The sequence below is a fragment of the Furipterus horrens genome, unplaced genomic scaffold (genome assembly GCF_987537825.1).
Source record: "Furipterus horrens unplaced genomic scaffold, mFurHor1.1.pri manual_scaffold_4, whole genome shotgun sequence".
NCBI lineage: Eukaryota > Metazoa > Chordata > Mammalia > Chiroptera > Furipteridae > Furipterus > Furipterus horrens.
This window is the reverse complement of record NW_028327174.1, coordinates 161,513,195-161,530,114: the sequence shown is the minus strand read 5'-3', so window position 1 is coordinate 161,530,114 and position 16,920 is coordinate 161,513,195. Positions and strand designations below refer to the sequence as shown.

Sequence of the window (16,920 nt, the reverse complement as noted above, 5' to 3'; positions counted from 1 at the left end):
GCCCTGAATTCATATAATAGTGACAAAACCACATTATTTTTCCTTTTACTAAGGTCTGCTTATTCTGACTACAGTTTCAAAAGGGTAGGGATTTGAGAGGTGTTTAATACATTCTGTTGAATAATTGAGTGAATAAATAAAGCAAGTACTTTTTTTTTTGCTATCTCCAACACAATTATAATTGAGCATATACACATGTCCGCATGCATGTAAATAAAACTACCAAATTGTTCTGCTTTCACAGAAAATGCAGGCAGGAGGAAGAGACAAGCAGGTTTCATTCTAGTAGGTACCTGGCAGCAGCTTCTTACATTTGGCACTGATCTCTGGTCCAAACAAAAGCACAATCTCGTGAAATTCAACCTCTCATCAGTTTCTCAGCTAACTACACCCTGCACCAAGCTGACTTGCTGTACAGCAGCTTGACCTGGTGTAACCACTGTCACACAGCCACTTGATAAAATATTTATTGGTGAGCTGTTACTGTTCCTCGGAGCCCTCCCCTCTCCCATATCCCACCCCCCCAATCTCACTTTTGTTGCTTCTTCCCCACCAACTCTTTATCCCTGGTGCTCAGAGCATAAGGGTGGATTATATATACTTGCTTCCTAGATGATACTGGGGAACTTTTTAGTTTCCTTTTCTGCCCAGGAAGGGAAAATGCTCCAAACCCACTCAAAAACAAAATCGCCCGTGAGACAGACATTTGAGATGATGAAATTCAGTTAATGATATTTTTCTCAGGTTCCCAAAGTCAAAATGCAAAATGCACTGTAATGCATACTGACAACGTGGATTTACAAGCTGCAAGTTTCAGAGCAGGGAAATAGCTAAACACTGTTCTTCTAAATCATACAGTTCATACTTCCAGCAACCCCTGATTGTGCATTTGTTTTGTATCTGGTAGTCAACTGAGAATTTACAAATAAACACACCAAAAGCTGAACAGTGCAAGTCCACCTTATAGCACACTTAAAAACATATTCCATTCAGTTTATAGCAGCTTTACTCATTATCACCCACAGCAGATATAACCCAACTGCCCTTCAGCTGGTGAACAGACAAACTGCAGCATATCCATACAAGAGAGCACCACTCGGCAATAAAAAGGAACCAGCCACTGACACACACCCTCCTGGATGAAATCACAAAAGCATTATGCTAAATTAAAAAATTCAGACTCAGAAGGCTACATATTTTATTATTCCAGTCATAGGATATTCTAAAAAAGGCAAAACTATAAGGGGAAAAAACAGACCAGTGGTCATCAGAGGCTGGGCATGGGGGGAAGGGTTGATTATAAAGCCCAGAATTTTTAGAGGTGATGAAATTGTTCCATACCTTGATTGTGGTGGTGGTTACACAACTGTATGCATTTACCAACATTAACTGAACTGTACACCATAAAGGACAGATGTTACTCTATGTAAATTATACCATAAGTAAAAAACTAAACCCTTCAAAACTAATTGATGGCAGAAAAAATAAAAGTGATTGCCTCTGCGTGGAGAAAACTGGGAAGGGGCTTGAGGGAACCTTGTAGGGTGATGGGAATAAGCTATATCTTGAAAGGGATCCAGGTTACACATGTGTATGCATTTGTCAAAACTCAAGGACTATATATTTTACACTGGTGAGTTTTATTGTATGTAAATTTTACAACAAAACACTGAAAACAAATATATTAATGGCATACATGTATCTGGGAGGCAGAATGGACTGATGTCTGTGATTTGGCTTGAAATACATCAAACAATTAGATGGATTAATAGCTGAATAAAGACTGATAGGTTCACAGATATGTAATAAAGGAAGTATGTAACTGTTAATGGTAGGATCTAGATGATAAGTATTGTGGTGTTCATTTTAAATTCCTAAATTTTGCTGTATGCTTAAAAACTATTTTAATGACATGCTTAGAAATCAAATCTAATTAAAAAATATATATAATACAATGAAGATTTTAGAGTATTTAATAAAAACCATATGCCATTAACTCTTTAAAAAGATGTGAGGTATCATTTGCCTCGGACTCTCCTTTTCTGGTCATATCCCATATTATTCAGACTCAAAGCTTGTAAATTATTCCACAAATGCAGAGCTGTGCCTGTTACTTCATAGTGTTTGTTCAACTGCTACCTGAATCAGACACACCAGGCTGCACACGAGCCCAACTCACACACCAGCAATAAGAGACGCCGGCCCTCACAGATGGCATCATGCCGTGTTACTCACAGTGCAGGTGCTGGAACTGGTGCACAGGGGCAAACTGTCTGTCTCCAATGGTGTAATCTCAGTGCTCCCCAAATCTGAGCTGTAGTCATGAAATCGGAAAAAGCTAGTTTTATGTACTGGTGATTCATCTTGTTATCTGCACTGGCGTCCACATGCGGAGCCTTTGCCCTCCGGCGTAATTCAGCCCTGTGCGATTCGGTGCCAGGCTGGACTTCTGACTCTGCTCTAATCAGTTAATACTAACTACTGGCTAGAACTTACGCCTGTGGAGTTGGAACCTTCTCTGGTGAAGGAGCGCTGCTATGAGCACAGAGCCTGTAATACTTCCGATATTGACAGATCTTCACATTGTGTTGCTTTGCCTGTAAGCAGACAATCTGAAAGCTGACTGCTGATCAGAAGGCTGCTAAATAGATGCTTTCATTTGAAATATCCTAGGTTGGCTGTAGTGCCCCCTCATCTCCAAAACACACACACACACACACACACACCATTGTAGAGGTTTAAGGGTCAGGAACACAGAGCAAATAGGTTTTGTCTCTTGGAATCAAGGACAGTATATGTAGAGCATGGTGACTACAGTTAACAAGACTGTATTGCACATTTAAAAGTTGCCAAGAGAGTAGATCTTAAAAATTCTCATCACAAGAAATAAATTGTAACTATGTGTGGTGATGGATGTTAACTAGAGCTAATTGTGGTGATAATTTTGCAAGGTATACAAATAGTGAATCATTATTTACACCTGAAACTAATATAATGTTATAGTTAATTGTAGTTCAATAAAAAGGGTGAAGAGGAAGAAGAGGAGGAGGGAGAGGAGGGAGAGGAAGAAGAGGAAGAGCAGGAAGAGAAGGAAGAGGAGGAGGAGGAGGCATGGGAAGAGGAAGAGGAGGAGGAGGAAAAGAAACAGCAGCAGTAGTTTATGAAATGTCTTATAAGGGGCTGAAAGTCTGTCTTTCTATCAAACAACAAAGGAGCAATTTTCATGGGTGCAGGCACTTTAACAGTGGAATTACGGATACTGTTATATGCTGGGAAACCAATCTAAATGTCCCAACATACGTACATGATAAAATAAATGGGGATTATTCCATATTGGTTCCTTCACACTGATGATGTTTTCAAGGAATACTTCACGGTATAGGGAACATGGGAACTCTCTTGACTTACTTTTGTCATGGCATACTGGGACTTCAGTCTGCCCTTAGCCTTGCCTCAACACCTGTACCAATGTCTCAGCATTGGTATATTTTTTTTCCTAATTCTAATCTCCAAATGATTTAAGTATAAAATAGGGTTGACAGACTTACTAATAACACAGGATACTCAGTTAAATTTGTATTTCACAATATCAAATAATGTTTTATAAGTATGTCCCATGCAGTATTTGGAACATGCCCATACTAAAATTTTGGTTTTTTATCTGGCAGCCATAGGTATAACCATAAACTTGGGATGTGTCAGTGAAAAGCTTTTTAAAAAGATATCGATACCTTCAAAAGTTGTTGCTAACACTGGGTATGGGTATGGAAACGAATTACCAATAAAGACACTGAAACTGTTGAAGACTTTCCCTACCTTGGTTCACTCATCAATTCAAATAGCAAATCGGGGGTGGGGAGCAATGGAAGAATCAGGAGAAAGTTTGCGAGCAAGGATGTGGCATTAGAGACCAGGGCTAAGATCATCCACACCCTCATATTCCCAGTCACTATACAGAGATGTGATGTCAAAGCTGCGTCGTCGGTGAAGAGCATCTCACGGACGACGCAGCTTTGACATCACACTCCGAAGAGGGACTCCAGCAGCTAGTCACTTGCCTTTCCCACGCATGCAAGGAGTTCGGACTAGCCATCAGCCTGACGAAGACGAATGTTATGGCTCAAGGCACGGGGACTCCCCCATGCATCACCATCGACGGATACACCCTGGAGGTTGTCAACGACTTCACTTACCTCGGGTCCACCATCTCGAGCTCTCTGTCAGTCGACTTGGAGGTCAACCGGAGAATCGCCAGGGCAGCCACAGTTATGGCCAGACTGAACCGGCGAGCGTGGAACAATTCCAGCCTCACTGAGAAAACCAGACTGCGCATCTACCAAGCCTGCGTACTCAGCACTCTCCTCTATGGCAGCGAGACGTGGACCACCTACGCAAGGCACGAAAGGAAACTCAACAGCTTCCACATGAGGTGCCTGCGACGCGTCCTGCATGTCGCCTGGCAGGATAAGGTCCCCAACACCGAGGTGCTGAAGCGAGCCAATATGAGCAGTTTGCATGCAGTTCTTAGCGAGAGACGCCTCAGGTGGCTCGGCCATGTCAAAAGAATGGATGCAGGCCGTATCCCCAAAGACCTCCTCTACGGCGAGCTAGCAGAAGGCCAGAGGATGACAGGGCGCCCAAAACTGCGGTTCAAAGACATCTGCAAAAAGGACATGACACAATGCTCCATCAATCTCAACACATGGGAAGTTCAAGCAGACGACCGCCTAGCCTGGAGGCTCGCGGTCAGGCAAGGTACGTCACGTGCAGAGGCTGCGCGCAACGAGGAGGCGGCCCAGAAAAGATCGAGGCGGAAGCAGCGTCAGCAGCAGCAACAACAGCCATCTGCCTTCACCTGTACCAAGTGCGGCAGGGATTGTCACTCCCGAATCGGACTGCACAGCCATTCTCGGCGGTGCAGATAGACTCTCAAGAAGCTACGCCATCGTCTCTCGAGACGGACGGCTGCCGACGACGACGACGACGACGATACAGAGATGTGAAAGCTGGACAGTGAGGAAGAAGGCTGATTAAAAAAATCAATTTATTTGAAATATGGTGTTGGAGGAGAGCTCTACAGATATGCCAGAAAGACGAACAAGTGAGTCTTCGAGTAAATTAAGCCTGAAACATTACTGGAGGCAAAAATGACACAACTGAAGCTGCCCTACTTTGGGCACATCATCATGAGAAGGCAGGGTTCTTTGGAAAAGGCCAAGGTGCTGGGAAAAACAGAAGGCGGCAAGAAAGGGGAAGACCGCGTATGAGCTGGACTGACTCCATACAAGATGCCACGGCAGGAGCCCAGCGGAGCTGAGCGGGGCTACTGAGGACAGGACACCGTGGGCATCACTGCTTCAAAGGGTCCCCAGGAGTCAGAACAAACTGAACACCACACAACACACAGAAACTGAGGCTGAAAAATGCCTTTTTTGTGTTTGTTTTTTTGCTCAGGCCTGGACTTTAGATTTTATGGTAAGCTCTGTAAGGGCAATGACTAGGTCTGCTTTTTTAGTTTTATCTCTGGCGTCTAGCTCAGAAAGTACTCAAAATTATCCATGGAGAAAGCAAACGAATGAATGGTTGAACTCCAGATCTCTCTCTCGTGCTACTTCATTCCTGGGAGACTGACGTTTTCCCTGCATTAAGAAATGAATCCATTTTTTCCCAATCCCCCAAGAAGTCTCCATTTTGATCATTTTTTCTCTGTGGATGGACAGGTTGAAAAAGGGCTTCTGAGTCTGGAAAGCCCGTCCACACCTTAAGGGACATTATTGTAATATTCCATCAGAGCAAAGGCTGCCCTTGAGCTGGGGCCTGGCAGATGTGCCCCACGGACACAGTCCAGTGACTCAGCTGCTCACTCTGCGGCTCTTTTGTACTTTATTGGGGGAGGGGGCGGTGGTTGGCAGGCCGGGCTTGACAAACTCATAGAGGAAAATGCTTGCTTAGCTTTGCCAATGAGTTAAAAAGTATATACATATCCACCTAGACCTTTTGTCAATTGTGTCCATCTTTGATTCCATCTGATTTTAGTTTTGGCCTTTTCTATTTCCCAGCTCCACCACCACCACCCTCCTACTAGATTTCTATTTTCTAATTTCCCTGGCCAGGCTTTTTAAAACTTGTGCTATTGTTTCTGAAGAACTTGTGTTAAGTACAACTTTTTTGCTCTTTAGAACTGCCTTCTAGAATTCATGAACATCAGTAATAATAATTACTGGGTTCACTATCACACTCCTGTATCAGCGAGAGGCATGGGCTGTGAAAACAAAGCAGCAGTATTACTTGTTCCTCATTTATCAGGAGCATTGCTGAGTAGGTAAAGCCTGTATCCATTTCAAGAATGACCAGGTTAATTTCAAGTCTAACTGCAAGATCAGCTCTTTCAGGCAAAACAGTGTCTAGCGGGATAAGAGAATATGCTATGAAATATTCTCAGTTTGAGGCAGAAAGGTATGAAAAGGAAGTTTGAAAAGACACTGGAATGGAGAATGTAAGAAGGGCACATATGATGGGCAACCTGGGCCAACAGTAAAATCACAAGTGACCCTGGTTCAAGATGGTAATTAATGGATTGGAAGGAACATTAGAAACTAGTTCATCTGCTCATGATTTTACAAGTGCAATAAGCCCAACGAGGAGTGACATGCTAATAGGAACTGAGTAGTGAAGCTGAGACCAGAATCCAAATATGTATCCAGTCCAGTATATGCAGCTCTCACTTTATCACAGTGTCTCTCCAACTGGTTGCTCCCATGTCCGCAGTAAAATGAGACAGTACCACGCATGTCACCACAAAATGATTTATGTTTCAAGGGAATTCAAGATAAAAATTATAGTTGCTGTTTTTATTATTGCCTTCATCATTTATTTTCTGATAAAAATTAATTTTAAAACATCATTCATTTATGTATCAATTCATTCATTCTTCTATGGAAGGTTTTCTATGGCTCAGATATGATTCAAAGTCAAGGAAATACCACAGTTAACCCAATGCATGGAGCTATTGACCCCAACGAGTGTCTATCTTAGATGGGAAAACCAACAACAATCAAATAAAGAAACAATATGGTTTTGAATTCAGATAGGCAACAAAGATAAAAGTAACACATTAAAGTAGTTAGGCAGATGAAATGAAGATTCTATTTTAGTTAGCAAAAGTTCTTCAAAGGACGTGACATTTGCTTTAACGTATGAAGGATGAGATGGTAGCTACCATTCAAAAACAAAGGAAGTACAATATATTCTGGGCGAAGGGAATACGGGAAAGAAGTACTGTTTCAAGAGATAGAGAGAGACCACTGTGGCTGAGCGAAATAAGCAAAATGGAGGAAATCAAAGACTAAATAAAGTAGCTAGGAAGAGGCCAGATCATGATGGCCCTTGAATATCATTAAGAAAAAAACTGGATTTTATTTTAAAGTCAATGGAAAGTCATTGAAAGACTTGATCTTGTTATATCTTAAGAAGCTTAATCTGCGTGGAGAATAGCTGTGCAAGAACAAGCGTGGAAGGGCAGGCAGCTTCTGTGGTCCAGGTCCAAGCTGGATTAACTAGGCTGGTGGCAGAGTAGGACAAGAAAGTCCACAGATTCACAGCTTCGAGATAAATTTTGTGGTGAACCCAATAGGACCTCTTGATTGTTCCATGTGGAGAAAATAAGGAAAGGGGTGAGAACTGAGAATGGATTGTTCTAATCTTGGCTTGAACAACTGGATAAATCAGAGTACCATTAATGGGGAAGGAAAAGGCTTGAGGGCCATGATGATGAGTAGAAATTAAAAGTACTGTATATGCTGTATTATGTTATAGATGCTTACTAGACATATGATTGGAGAATGTAAGGTACATGAGAGAGGAAGATATAAATTTAATGCAAGGACACCAGCAAAATGGTAAGCACTGGGCTCTCCAAAATTTACAGGTGAGGTGGAGGAGGTGCCATCAATGAAGAAAGAAGGTGCAGGAGACGTAAGGAAAATAAAACTGGGAGAATGTGGTCTCAAGAAACTGAGAGTCATTTTTCAAGAAGGACAAAATGACTGACCACCATGTCAAGTAAAGGGTAGAATCCAGTGAGAATAGAGATGTATCCACTGGATTTGAAATATCAAAGCATTGTTGACATCAACAAAAGCAGTTTCACTATAAATAGTGTGTTTTTTTTTAAAATCATACAGTGTGGAAAGCTAATTAACAGTTTAAAATGTGTTTGTGTATCCTTCCAAATCTATCCTGTATACAACCACACACATATACACGGGTCTTCTTCTTTTTTTTTAACACAAATGGGAACACATGTTCTTTTTATATTGCTTTTTTTTTTTTTACTTTACATACTATTTTAGAGACCTTTCTTATGGGTATGTATAAATTTATAACATCATTTTAATAGCCACTTACTATTTTGTTATAAGAATTTAACCTATACTTTTGATCTTTACATATATATAATTCATTATACTATGTGCTTTTCTAAGTACATGCATGAACAATTATGGGTCTTCAAATAGAAAAAGACTTGACTGACAGACCAGTTAAGTGTTCACCCCACAGAGATCACAGCAGGAACCAAAATCCAAAAGTTCTTTCTGCATGCACCATATTGCCTCCTTTTATATTGTAAGAATTGATTGACATTTGGCAGAACTTAGCAGAAAAACAAAGCTCACAATATTACTAACAAATACTGATGCTTTAATTAGATTTCTTATTTATTCTTGCATTCATTACAATAAATACATGAATCAGTATAATTTCTCTTCAAAACCAGACAACACAGTTTTGGGTTTTAGTGTTGTTGCTGGGTGGTTGTTGTTTTTTCCTTTGCTGTTTTCTCTTATTCGGTAGGTTTGCTTACTTATTTTATTCTGCTTTCCCCAAAAGCTCAGTAGGACTTGTGGTTCCAAAACTCCTTTCTTAAGTCCTGCTGAATGTTTGTATTCCTTCAAACCCAGAAATTGAAACCTAACCCCCCATAGGATGATATTGGGAGGTCAGGCTTTGGTGTTGATTAGGTCATGAGGGTGGAGCCCTCGTGAATGGGATTAGAACCCCCTTGCTCCTTCTGCCAGGGGAAGTTGAAACATGAAAACAGCCACCTATGAACCAGGAAGCAGGTGCTCACCAGACACCAAATCTGCCAGCACCCTGCTCTTGCACTTCCTAGCCTCCAAAATTATGAGAAATAAATTTCTATTGTTTGCAAACCACTCAGTCTATGGTATTCTGTTGGAAGTAAGCCAAACTAACACAAAACCTATCTAGACCTTTAGAATGTTGTCATTACCCTACATTCTCTAGATCCAGCACGTACTTTTTTAGAATTTGACACCTTAGAGATATTATATAAACTAAACAAGTTACAAAGCTTTTACATTTAGTACCTTTCCTTCAACTGGCTAGAATAACACGTAAAATCCATAATCTCTCCCTGCCCCCAACAAATCCCTCTTCCTATTTTCACACAGCAATCCCTCTGGCTTGCCATTTGAAATCCTGTGACTTATCCTGTTTCCTCCAACCTTCATTTTCAGTTAAGACTGTCTCAGTGCAGTAATAGATGTCAGTGGAAAACTGGACAAAACATAAAAAAAAGCTAGAATGAGCCCCTCCACCTTGTCTTTGCCCACAGCCGCTTTCGCTTCAGAAGTGAAATAACCTGAGCCTATTATTTTTGCCTACGAGACATTTGTAGTTCAGTTGGGACACTAGGGTACAGGGAGCGATCACACCTGCACCACTCAATGCGAGTGTCAGGTGAGGGGGTGGACAAAGTCAAGGTAGAAAGTGCTGACATCCATCTTCTGTGTCTTCCTTTCCCTTGACACAGCCAACTCAAGGGGTCACAAATGGGGAGGCCCCTCAGATGTGTTTTCTCTGGTCCACACAAATATTTCAAAATTTTCTAATTCTTTGCTACACTTAAAATTGGGAAATGTTATGTAAAAACCCAGATGTGACGGTTCTTTTGAACTAGCAACACTGAGCCAGTCTGCCAACAGGACGAAAACAGGTAGCGCACAGTGGCATCTCTTCCCTTATGCACACAAAGGGCCCTGCACTTTCCCATGTGCCCAGTTATTTCATATCTACCCATCTCATTCATTCTTGCTATTGGCACTCTCGCTGGAGGCATCTGAGTTTATAACCTCTCAAAATGAAGTATTGCTAAGTACTCTAATAAAGATTTGGCAACCTTTACAAAGTAGCTGAGAATTTATTTAGTTATTTTTAATTCACTCCTAACTATAAGGGATTTGGGTCATGATCCAAACTTTCCCATCAGATAACCCAGCCGTGTACAAACGGACGACTCTCTGGTTTCTGACCAACCAGGCAATTGGGAGGTAGGGAACCACACAGAAAAAGAAGGGGAGGTGAAGAACATGGTGGAATCTGCGCCCACATACTTCCTTCTATCTCTCCCACACCCCTAGCTATCTTGCCACCATAAACATATCAAAGGTTGCAAACTTAGGGCTAATGTGCTTCCCCCAAGGGTGTATACATTCTAGTGAGGTTTTTAAAGATGCAGAAATGCTATCAAAAGCAAAAGATAGAAAATTGTAGTAGTTGCATTTCATTGCTGGTAAAAGTGGTACCAGAAAGTAGCCTAGAACAAGACAGACCCTCCCAATAAGCCCCTTGGCAGCCATGTCCATGTTCTTTCTGCTCATCGCTGGAAGCCCACACCGCTTCCAGAAGAACTCAAGATACTTGGTAACTACTTTCATTTACTGGTGAAATGCTAAGGGGCAAATGTACAACCACGCAGTTAAGATATATATGAGAACACAAAGCCTCAAGCACCTGCCTGAGAGAACACAGCCTCCCTCATCCCATCTCAACACACTAGGATCATCCCACAGGCTGGATGAGCACAGATCCTGGAATCCTATGTTGTAAGACTGCACTTCACAAAACAAAGTCAAACCATTAAGTTTTTACCATATTAAAACTGAAGAGCAGAAAATTCACCTGCTAGGAAAAGCAGCCCCCAGAAGCACCAGCTGGAATGAGGGCAGGTGGGGTGAGAGGAAATCAGGGTGAAACAGAATGAGCAGCTGCATCAGGCCACATGGAATCGGATTAATAAAAAAGCGTGGCTGCACCTGATGCACAGGAGCCAGTAAGACTGACCCCAGACCCTTCTGAGCATTTATGTCCAAGTAGATGCCGTTTCTTTACCTCCAAACATCCCCTAGTAGGTCAGGTATATGTTACTAACTTATAAATGGCTTATCTCAGGGTTAAGAAAAAGAAATTAACAAATATGCTGGTTGTCTCCACAGATCAATCAGCAGTGGAGAATAAAATCATTCTGAAATTATAAAGGAATTCGTGGGATGTGATTTGTCTGATAAGAAGTGGATTTGCACAGCTTCTCAGGAACATGGACTTTATGTACAGTGAGGTACTCCTGTACTCCATCCATCACATGCCCTTCACTCTGGGGGCAAGAAGAGAAACTCCAGTCATCTGAAAATCCAGTCTTCAGCACAATAGGTACTAACCTGGATTAGTAAAGAACTTGAACTTGACTTTCTTCTTTCATAGTCTGATTTCATCTGGTCTTGCTAACTCCCTCCAGTCACTTCATTTCTCTGCTCCTGTCCTTTTCCTATACCCCGTTATTTGTCATTCTACAAATGCTCTGCTTTAAAATTCTCTTCAGAGTCAAAGGCTTATATATAAATGTAATAAACAGGTAACATCTCTCTGAGCTAAAGCCTTGCACTTAACTCTGAGCCACATGTTCTGAGGGACAATTGCCGCTTCAGAAGAATAAGTAAAGGGTTTCAAATATTTAAAGAGCTGTTACGCATAAGCCTGGATAGCAAGAGTAGATCCAATGGGTAAAAGTTACAGGCAGATTATAACTCAACAAATTAAATCTCTTCCATTATAGAAAAGTTTGCCTTGTTCAGTATGGTACACTTTGTCGCTGGCCACACTTAACAAATCTGAAACAATTCCTCTTAGGTGTAAGATGGGGAATATGCTAGCATTGGATAGGAAAGAGATAAGTCTAATTCTCAGGAGCCTATGATTCTGCAATAAATAACATTATAGGTACAGTTTTTTTCCATAATTGAGATACACAGCCATTCACATCCATGTGGTGGGGTGAACTGACTGAAGATGGACTTTAAAAAGAAACAAGATAGGAGAGGTGCTCATCTCTGATCCCATAGCAAGACATGGTTCTACCCTGGATTTAGGGGAAAAAATGAACCTGAAAATAGAGTTGAAGATAGAAAATATTTTGGCAAAGATAAGAGGCTGAAAAGCCAGAACCTTCAAGATAAATATAATGATCAAAAGAAGGTATGCTTGCATAACTACTCTCAGAAAGGGCATGGGTGCCTAAGTTAATGACAGCATATGTTTTTTTATTTTTAAAAGCCCACTGTAATAGGAAATTTAGTATTCTGGTAAGAAGGCTATTGAAAGAAAATTATCTCCTCTGCACCCACCGAGATTTGCATGGGCAGCTAAAGAGCTATAAAGAACTTCCATTCCAGAACACACATATGGGTAACACCTTCCCTGACAAAAATGCCACAGAGCCAGCATAGACTTCTGAACAGATTAATGAGGGGCTCCTGAGCATATGAACTCAAGGCTATTGTTTCTGAAATTTAGCTTAGGTCTCTTAGAGAAAAGCTGGTCAGTTAAAGAGCAAGATCATATAGATAAGAAAATTGTAAGACCTACTCGTCCGACTGCTATAATATTGTACCAATACTATCTGCAACACTGTCATTACTGTCCTAGTGATGCTACTTAGATGGCTGTGAATCACTGTCATTTCAGAAGCTAATCATAACATAATGCTCACCTACGGGAAGCAGGCTATTCTTGCTCTCCTGGCTCATGTGCCCCAACTGACCCAGTGCTTTCTTAGCACCAGGAGGGCTGTTCTTACTTTTGGATTTCCTTCTTTAGAGCCCTCTAAGAAAAAACAAAAGCAGTGGGGAAAGGAGCCACACAATTTCCTACAGCAAGAAAGATCCAGGATCTGTTTAGTGTGTGTTTTCCGTTTCTTGAGAAAATGGCAACCAAAAACAACTCCATACTTTGCCATTTTCCCCACCAAGCCATTTCACATGGTCCCATCACCCCAAATCACATACATGCCCCAGATTAAAGAAAAGAAGACCTGCTTAAGAAAGCCAGTCACACTGACACTTGCTTTTTACATCCCCAGTGGGGTGGCTGGGAGTGAAAAGCACAAAGTCAGCCTGTGGAAATGTACATAATCTCAAAGTATCTGCCCATGAACCACTAATTAATTAGGAAGGGGAAAATAGTCATTTTAAAGAAGAGAAAGCCAAGTGACCAAAGTGAAGATCATAAGTGAAAAACAAATCAGCATCAGGTTCCTCCTGATCTGATTCACTGAGAAGGACATACCATTTCTCTGATGTTCTTGCTAAACCAGAACCTAATTGTCAGATTAGATATGCTACAAAATAACTGGCCTGGAATCTTCAAAGAAGTTCTAGCTCATAGAAAGAAAAAAAAACAAAACAAAAAAAAGAAGGAAGGATGACAGAGTACATACAAAGGGGACTTAAGCAAAGTGAAAACTACATGTGATCCGGGCTAAGAAAAGAGACAACTGGAAAAATGTGCATAAAATCTATTGATTAGATAATAATATTGTTGTTAATATTCAGATTTTTATCAATGTTAACTGTGGTATTTCTGGTTATATAAAGAATGTTCTTGGACTTAGTAAATATGCAGTGAAATATTTAGACTTAAAGGGGCATCATGTCTATAATTTGTTTCCAAATTTTCAGAAAAAAATGTATATACATACCTATACATATATGTGTATGCATGCATGTGCATCTGTGTGTGTAGATAGAAGAGAGAGAATATAATCAAGTAAATATGGTAAAATGTAAATGTTTACATTTGGGGGATCTGGGAAGAACATATAGGAATGCTTCATAACATTTTTGTAACTTCTCAGTAAATGAAAAATTTTTCAGAATTAGAAAGGAAAAATAACCTAAGTGGGTATGAGCTTTTTGAGGAGGGCATGGAGAAGGAGAAGGAATGTAGTGGACCCCATCTCCCCTGCCCCTGATCTCCAACACTGAGAAGCACTGTAATGCCCTGAGGTTCCCTAAAAGCTAGTGTAGGAGACCCCGCAGTGAGCTCGCTCCCCAAGGGTACCACTATATCTCCAAGTGTCCAGAGCCTAATACAGTACCTGATATTGACACACACACACACACACACACACACACACACACACTAGGGGCTCAAGATAGGGCCAACAAATGAATGAATAGACTTAATGAAACATTTGAAAGAAATTGTGGGCAAACCCCAATCTGTGGTGCTCAGTCTGCAAAGCTGGTAGAATTATGGCCCTTTTGTATAAATGGCTGGGTGTGAATGAGGGGCAGGAGCATCAGAATGAAGAGTCAGACACAGTTCTTCCCTGGGTGTTCTTTTTATTGAGGAGGAAGGGGGACTGAGCATGTCCCCTAGGGCTGGCCTGAAATGATCCTGCCCCCCTGGACTGAGTGAAGCAGGGCATACATTCCACGTGGTGTGTGTCCCAGCATCCACAGTCTCTACTGGATCCTGCATAAGCTATTTAATGCACTGAGATAAGAAGAAATTTAGACCAAGATCCCCCGGATAGCATTAAGGTTTGGGTAGCTCCATATTCAGTAAGTCCTCCATCATGAATGCAGTATCTCGTTACATTCTGTTCTTACTTCCCAAACTAACTAGTGCTTGCTTTTTTCAAGTTCATATTGACTATGCACATGAGGTCTGAAGTTAGAATCATTTTAATTACTAAAGTTCTAGAAAGCTTCAAAAAAGTTACTTAACATAAAAAGAAAGCATGACTTTGCTTCGAAAGCTTAGCTAATTCAAGAACATCATAACAGATTGCTTTTCCAAAAACATTTAATTGTGAATAGAGATGAAGGGGGAAAAATTACAATCCACAAGCAACCAGAATGTAATTATTAGGTGAAGTTCCTATAACCCACAGAAAATTGAGATCTACGACAAATGGACTTTTTCTAACCACCACCAAGATACAATTTCATAATCATAAATATTGTGTGATAATATTCCAGAAGAAAATTAAATAAGGCAAACCAAGGTAAATAACAGAGGGCAGGACTCCAAACTGCAAAACTGATTTGCATATTAATTCAAATAGGGACCTTGTTGCTTTAAAAAAGTAATACAATATTTAAGAATATCCAGGTGAAACTTCTATGTTCACTGGGAGGGACTTGTTCACCAATTTATCTGAAAATAAGCAAATATGACAAACACAAATCATAATGGAGAAAAATATCCTTTCCTAATCAGTAAATAATAAAGCAAGCCCACAGAGGAACTGAGGCAGGCTGGTACAGCTACTCTTCCTATTTACTGGCCACATCTGGGAGGCCAATAAGTTCTCTGTCAGAGTCAGTCCCTCTCTCCAACTTAATAAGGACAGATATTTAACTCACCCTCAGAGTTTCAGATTCCAGTTGCTAGTTTATTACTCCCCAACACCCTTCAGCTGCCTATCGCCCAGTTCAAAGCTGTTCCATTTCTCTAAAATGGGGTGGGAGGGCCTGAACATATCCTATCTTCTCTTAGGTTCTCCCAGGGATATGTCGTCTATAAAACCCAAATGGACTTGGAGTAAAGACAGCATGTAAGAAAGATACCTGATGAGCCCCCAAGAGCAGGAGCCAGCTCCTATCCCTGCTGTGCTTAGCATCCCTGTTGTCCCAGGCACGGACTAGTCCTTGGGCTGCCAATGGCATGGCTCTATCAGTTCCAGCGGAAATTGTGAGGATTCATGGAGACCTCAGGGCTGACCTAAGGGTTTTGGAGGAGACCCCTCTATGCACTTCAGATAGAGACTCAGCTCTGTATGTAAATGGGTAAGACAGCATGTGGTATTCTTGTACTTCAATACTTCTCATTTAGTCTCTATTTCTCCTACACACATTCCTTCTCACTCCTCCACGAGAACCCATACTTACAATATACTTGGGCTGCTCTACAACTGGAAGAATAATGGCACTTCAAAAAAAAAAGAAAAAGAAATCAAACCATTGCCTATTTTTGTCTAAAGAGAAAGCACAGCCACTGGCAAAGGATAATATGACCAGCCCTTGAAATATTAGCCTTCCTACTGGTCATCAGTTCCTAGTGTGATATTACCAATGAAAAATGCAGAAGCCTGGCTTATTGGTCCCCACCCAACTGGTTCTTCTTACCTTTGGTTCCATTGAAATGAAACTGTGGGTTCCTCTGCTTGAGAGAACTGACCTTTTAATCGTCCTGCTGTGGTAGAAGTGGTAATAGTCCTTCAGGGCCCCAATCTGCAAGGACAAGAGGGAAAGAGCAGAAGAAAGAAATTTAATGTATGAAAAGTCTTGTTTTCCTGTTTTTCATTAAAATAAGAACACAAAACAAAAAAGCAGTCCATAAATTATGCAGTTGCCTGCTCTGCTTAAATGTTACTTGAACCTTGGTGATCACTTTCCAGAGGAAGGACATGTGATATGAAATGGAGTGTCCTTCAGGCACTGACTACAGAACTGACGATTATAATGGGGCAGCTAAGCCTCTCCATAGCTCCCTCTTAATGTTTAATTTATATGCAGCATTTTAAGTAATTCTATATCGGTCTATATCCAAATGTGGGAAAGAAAAAAGTCAAATAGCTATCTGGTTATAAAAACACACTGCATTCTATTTGCTCTGAGAAATGTACAGTGAAGGACCTTGTTAGATTATTTATATCATTAATTTGAAACAAGTCCCAAGCAATTGATCACTCACAAAGAAAACACTACTTTTTTTCCCTGAATTCAGTAGAAGGTATAAATACATAGCATTTTTTCATTTAACGCAAAACTAAAA

The 16,920-nt window shown here is 40.9% G+C and overlaps 1 protein-coding gene across 2 annotated transcripts in view; it reads right to left on the bottom strand.

Annotated features, from left to right (window-relative positions):
- PCSK5 (proprotein convertase subtilisin/kexin type 5) overlaps positions 1-16,920 on the bottom strand; it is a 441,582-nt gene that overhangs the window by 382,958 nt on the left and 41,704 nt on the right. For both annotated transcript variants that reach the window (XM_090274186.1, XM_090274185.1), the window contains exon 2: positions 16,272-16,376. In XM_090274186.1, the coding sequence (XP_090130312.1) occupies positions 16,272-16,376 (105 nt within the window). The remainder of the gene's footprint in view (positions 1-16,271; positions 16,377-16,920) is intronic.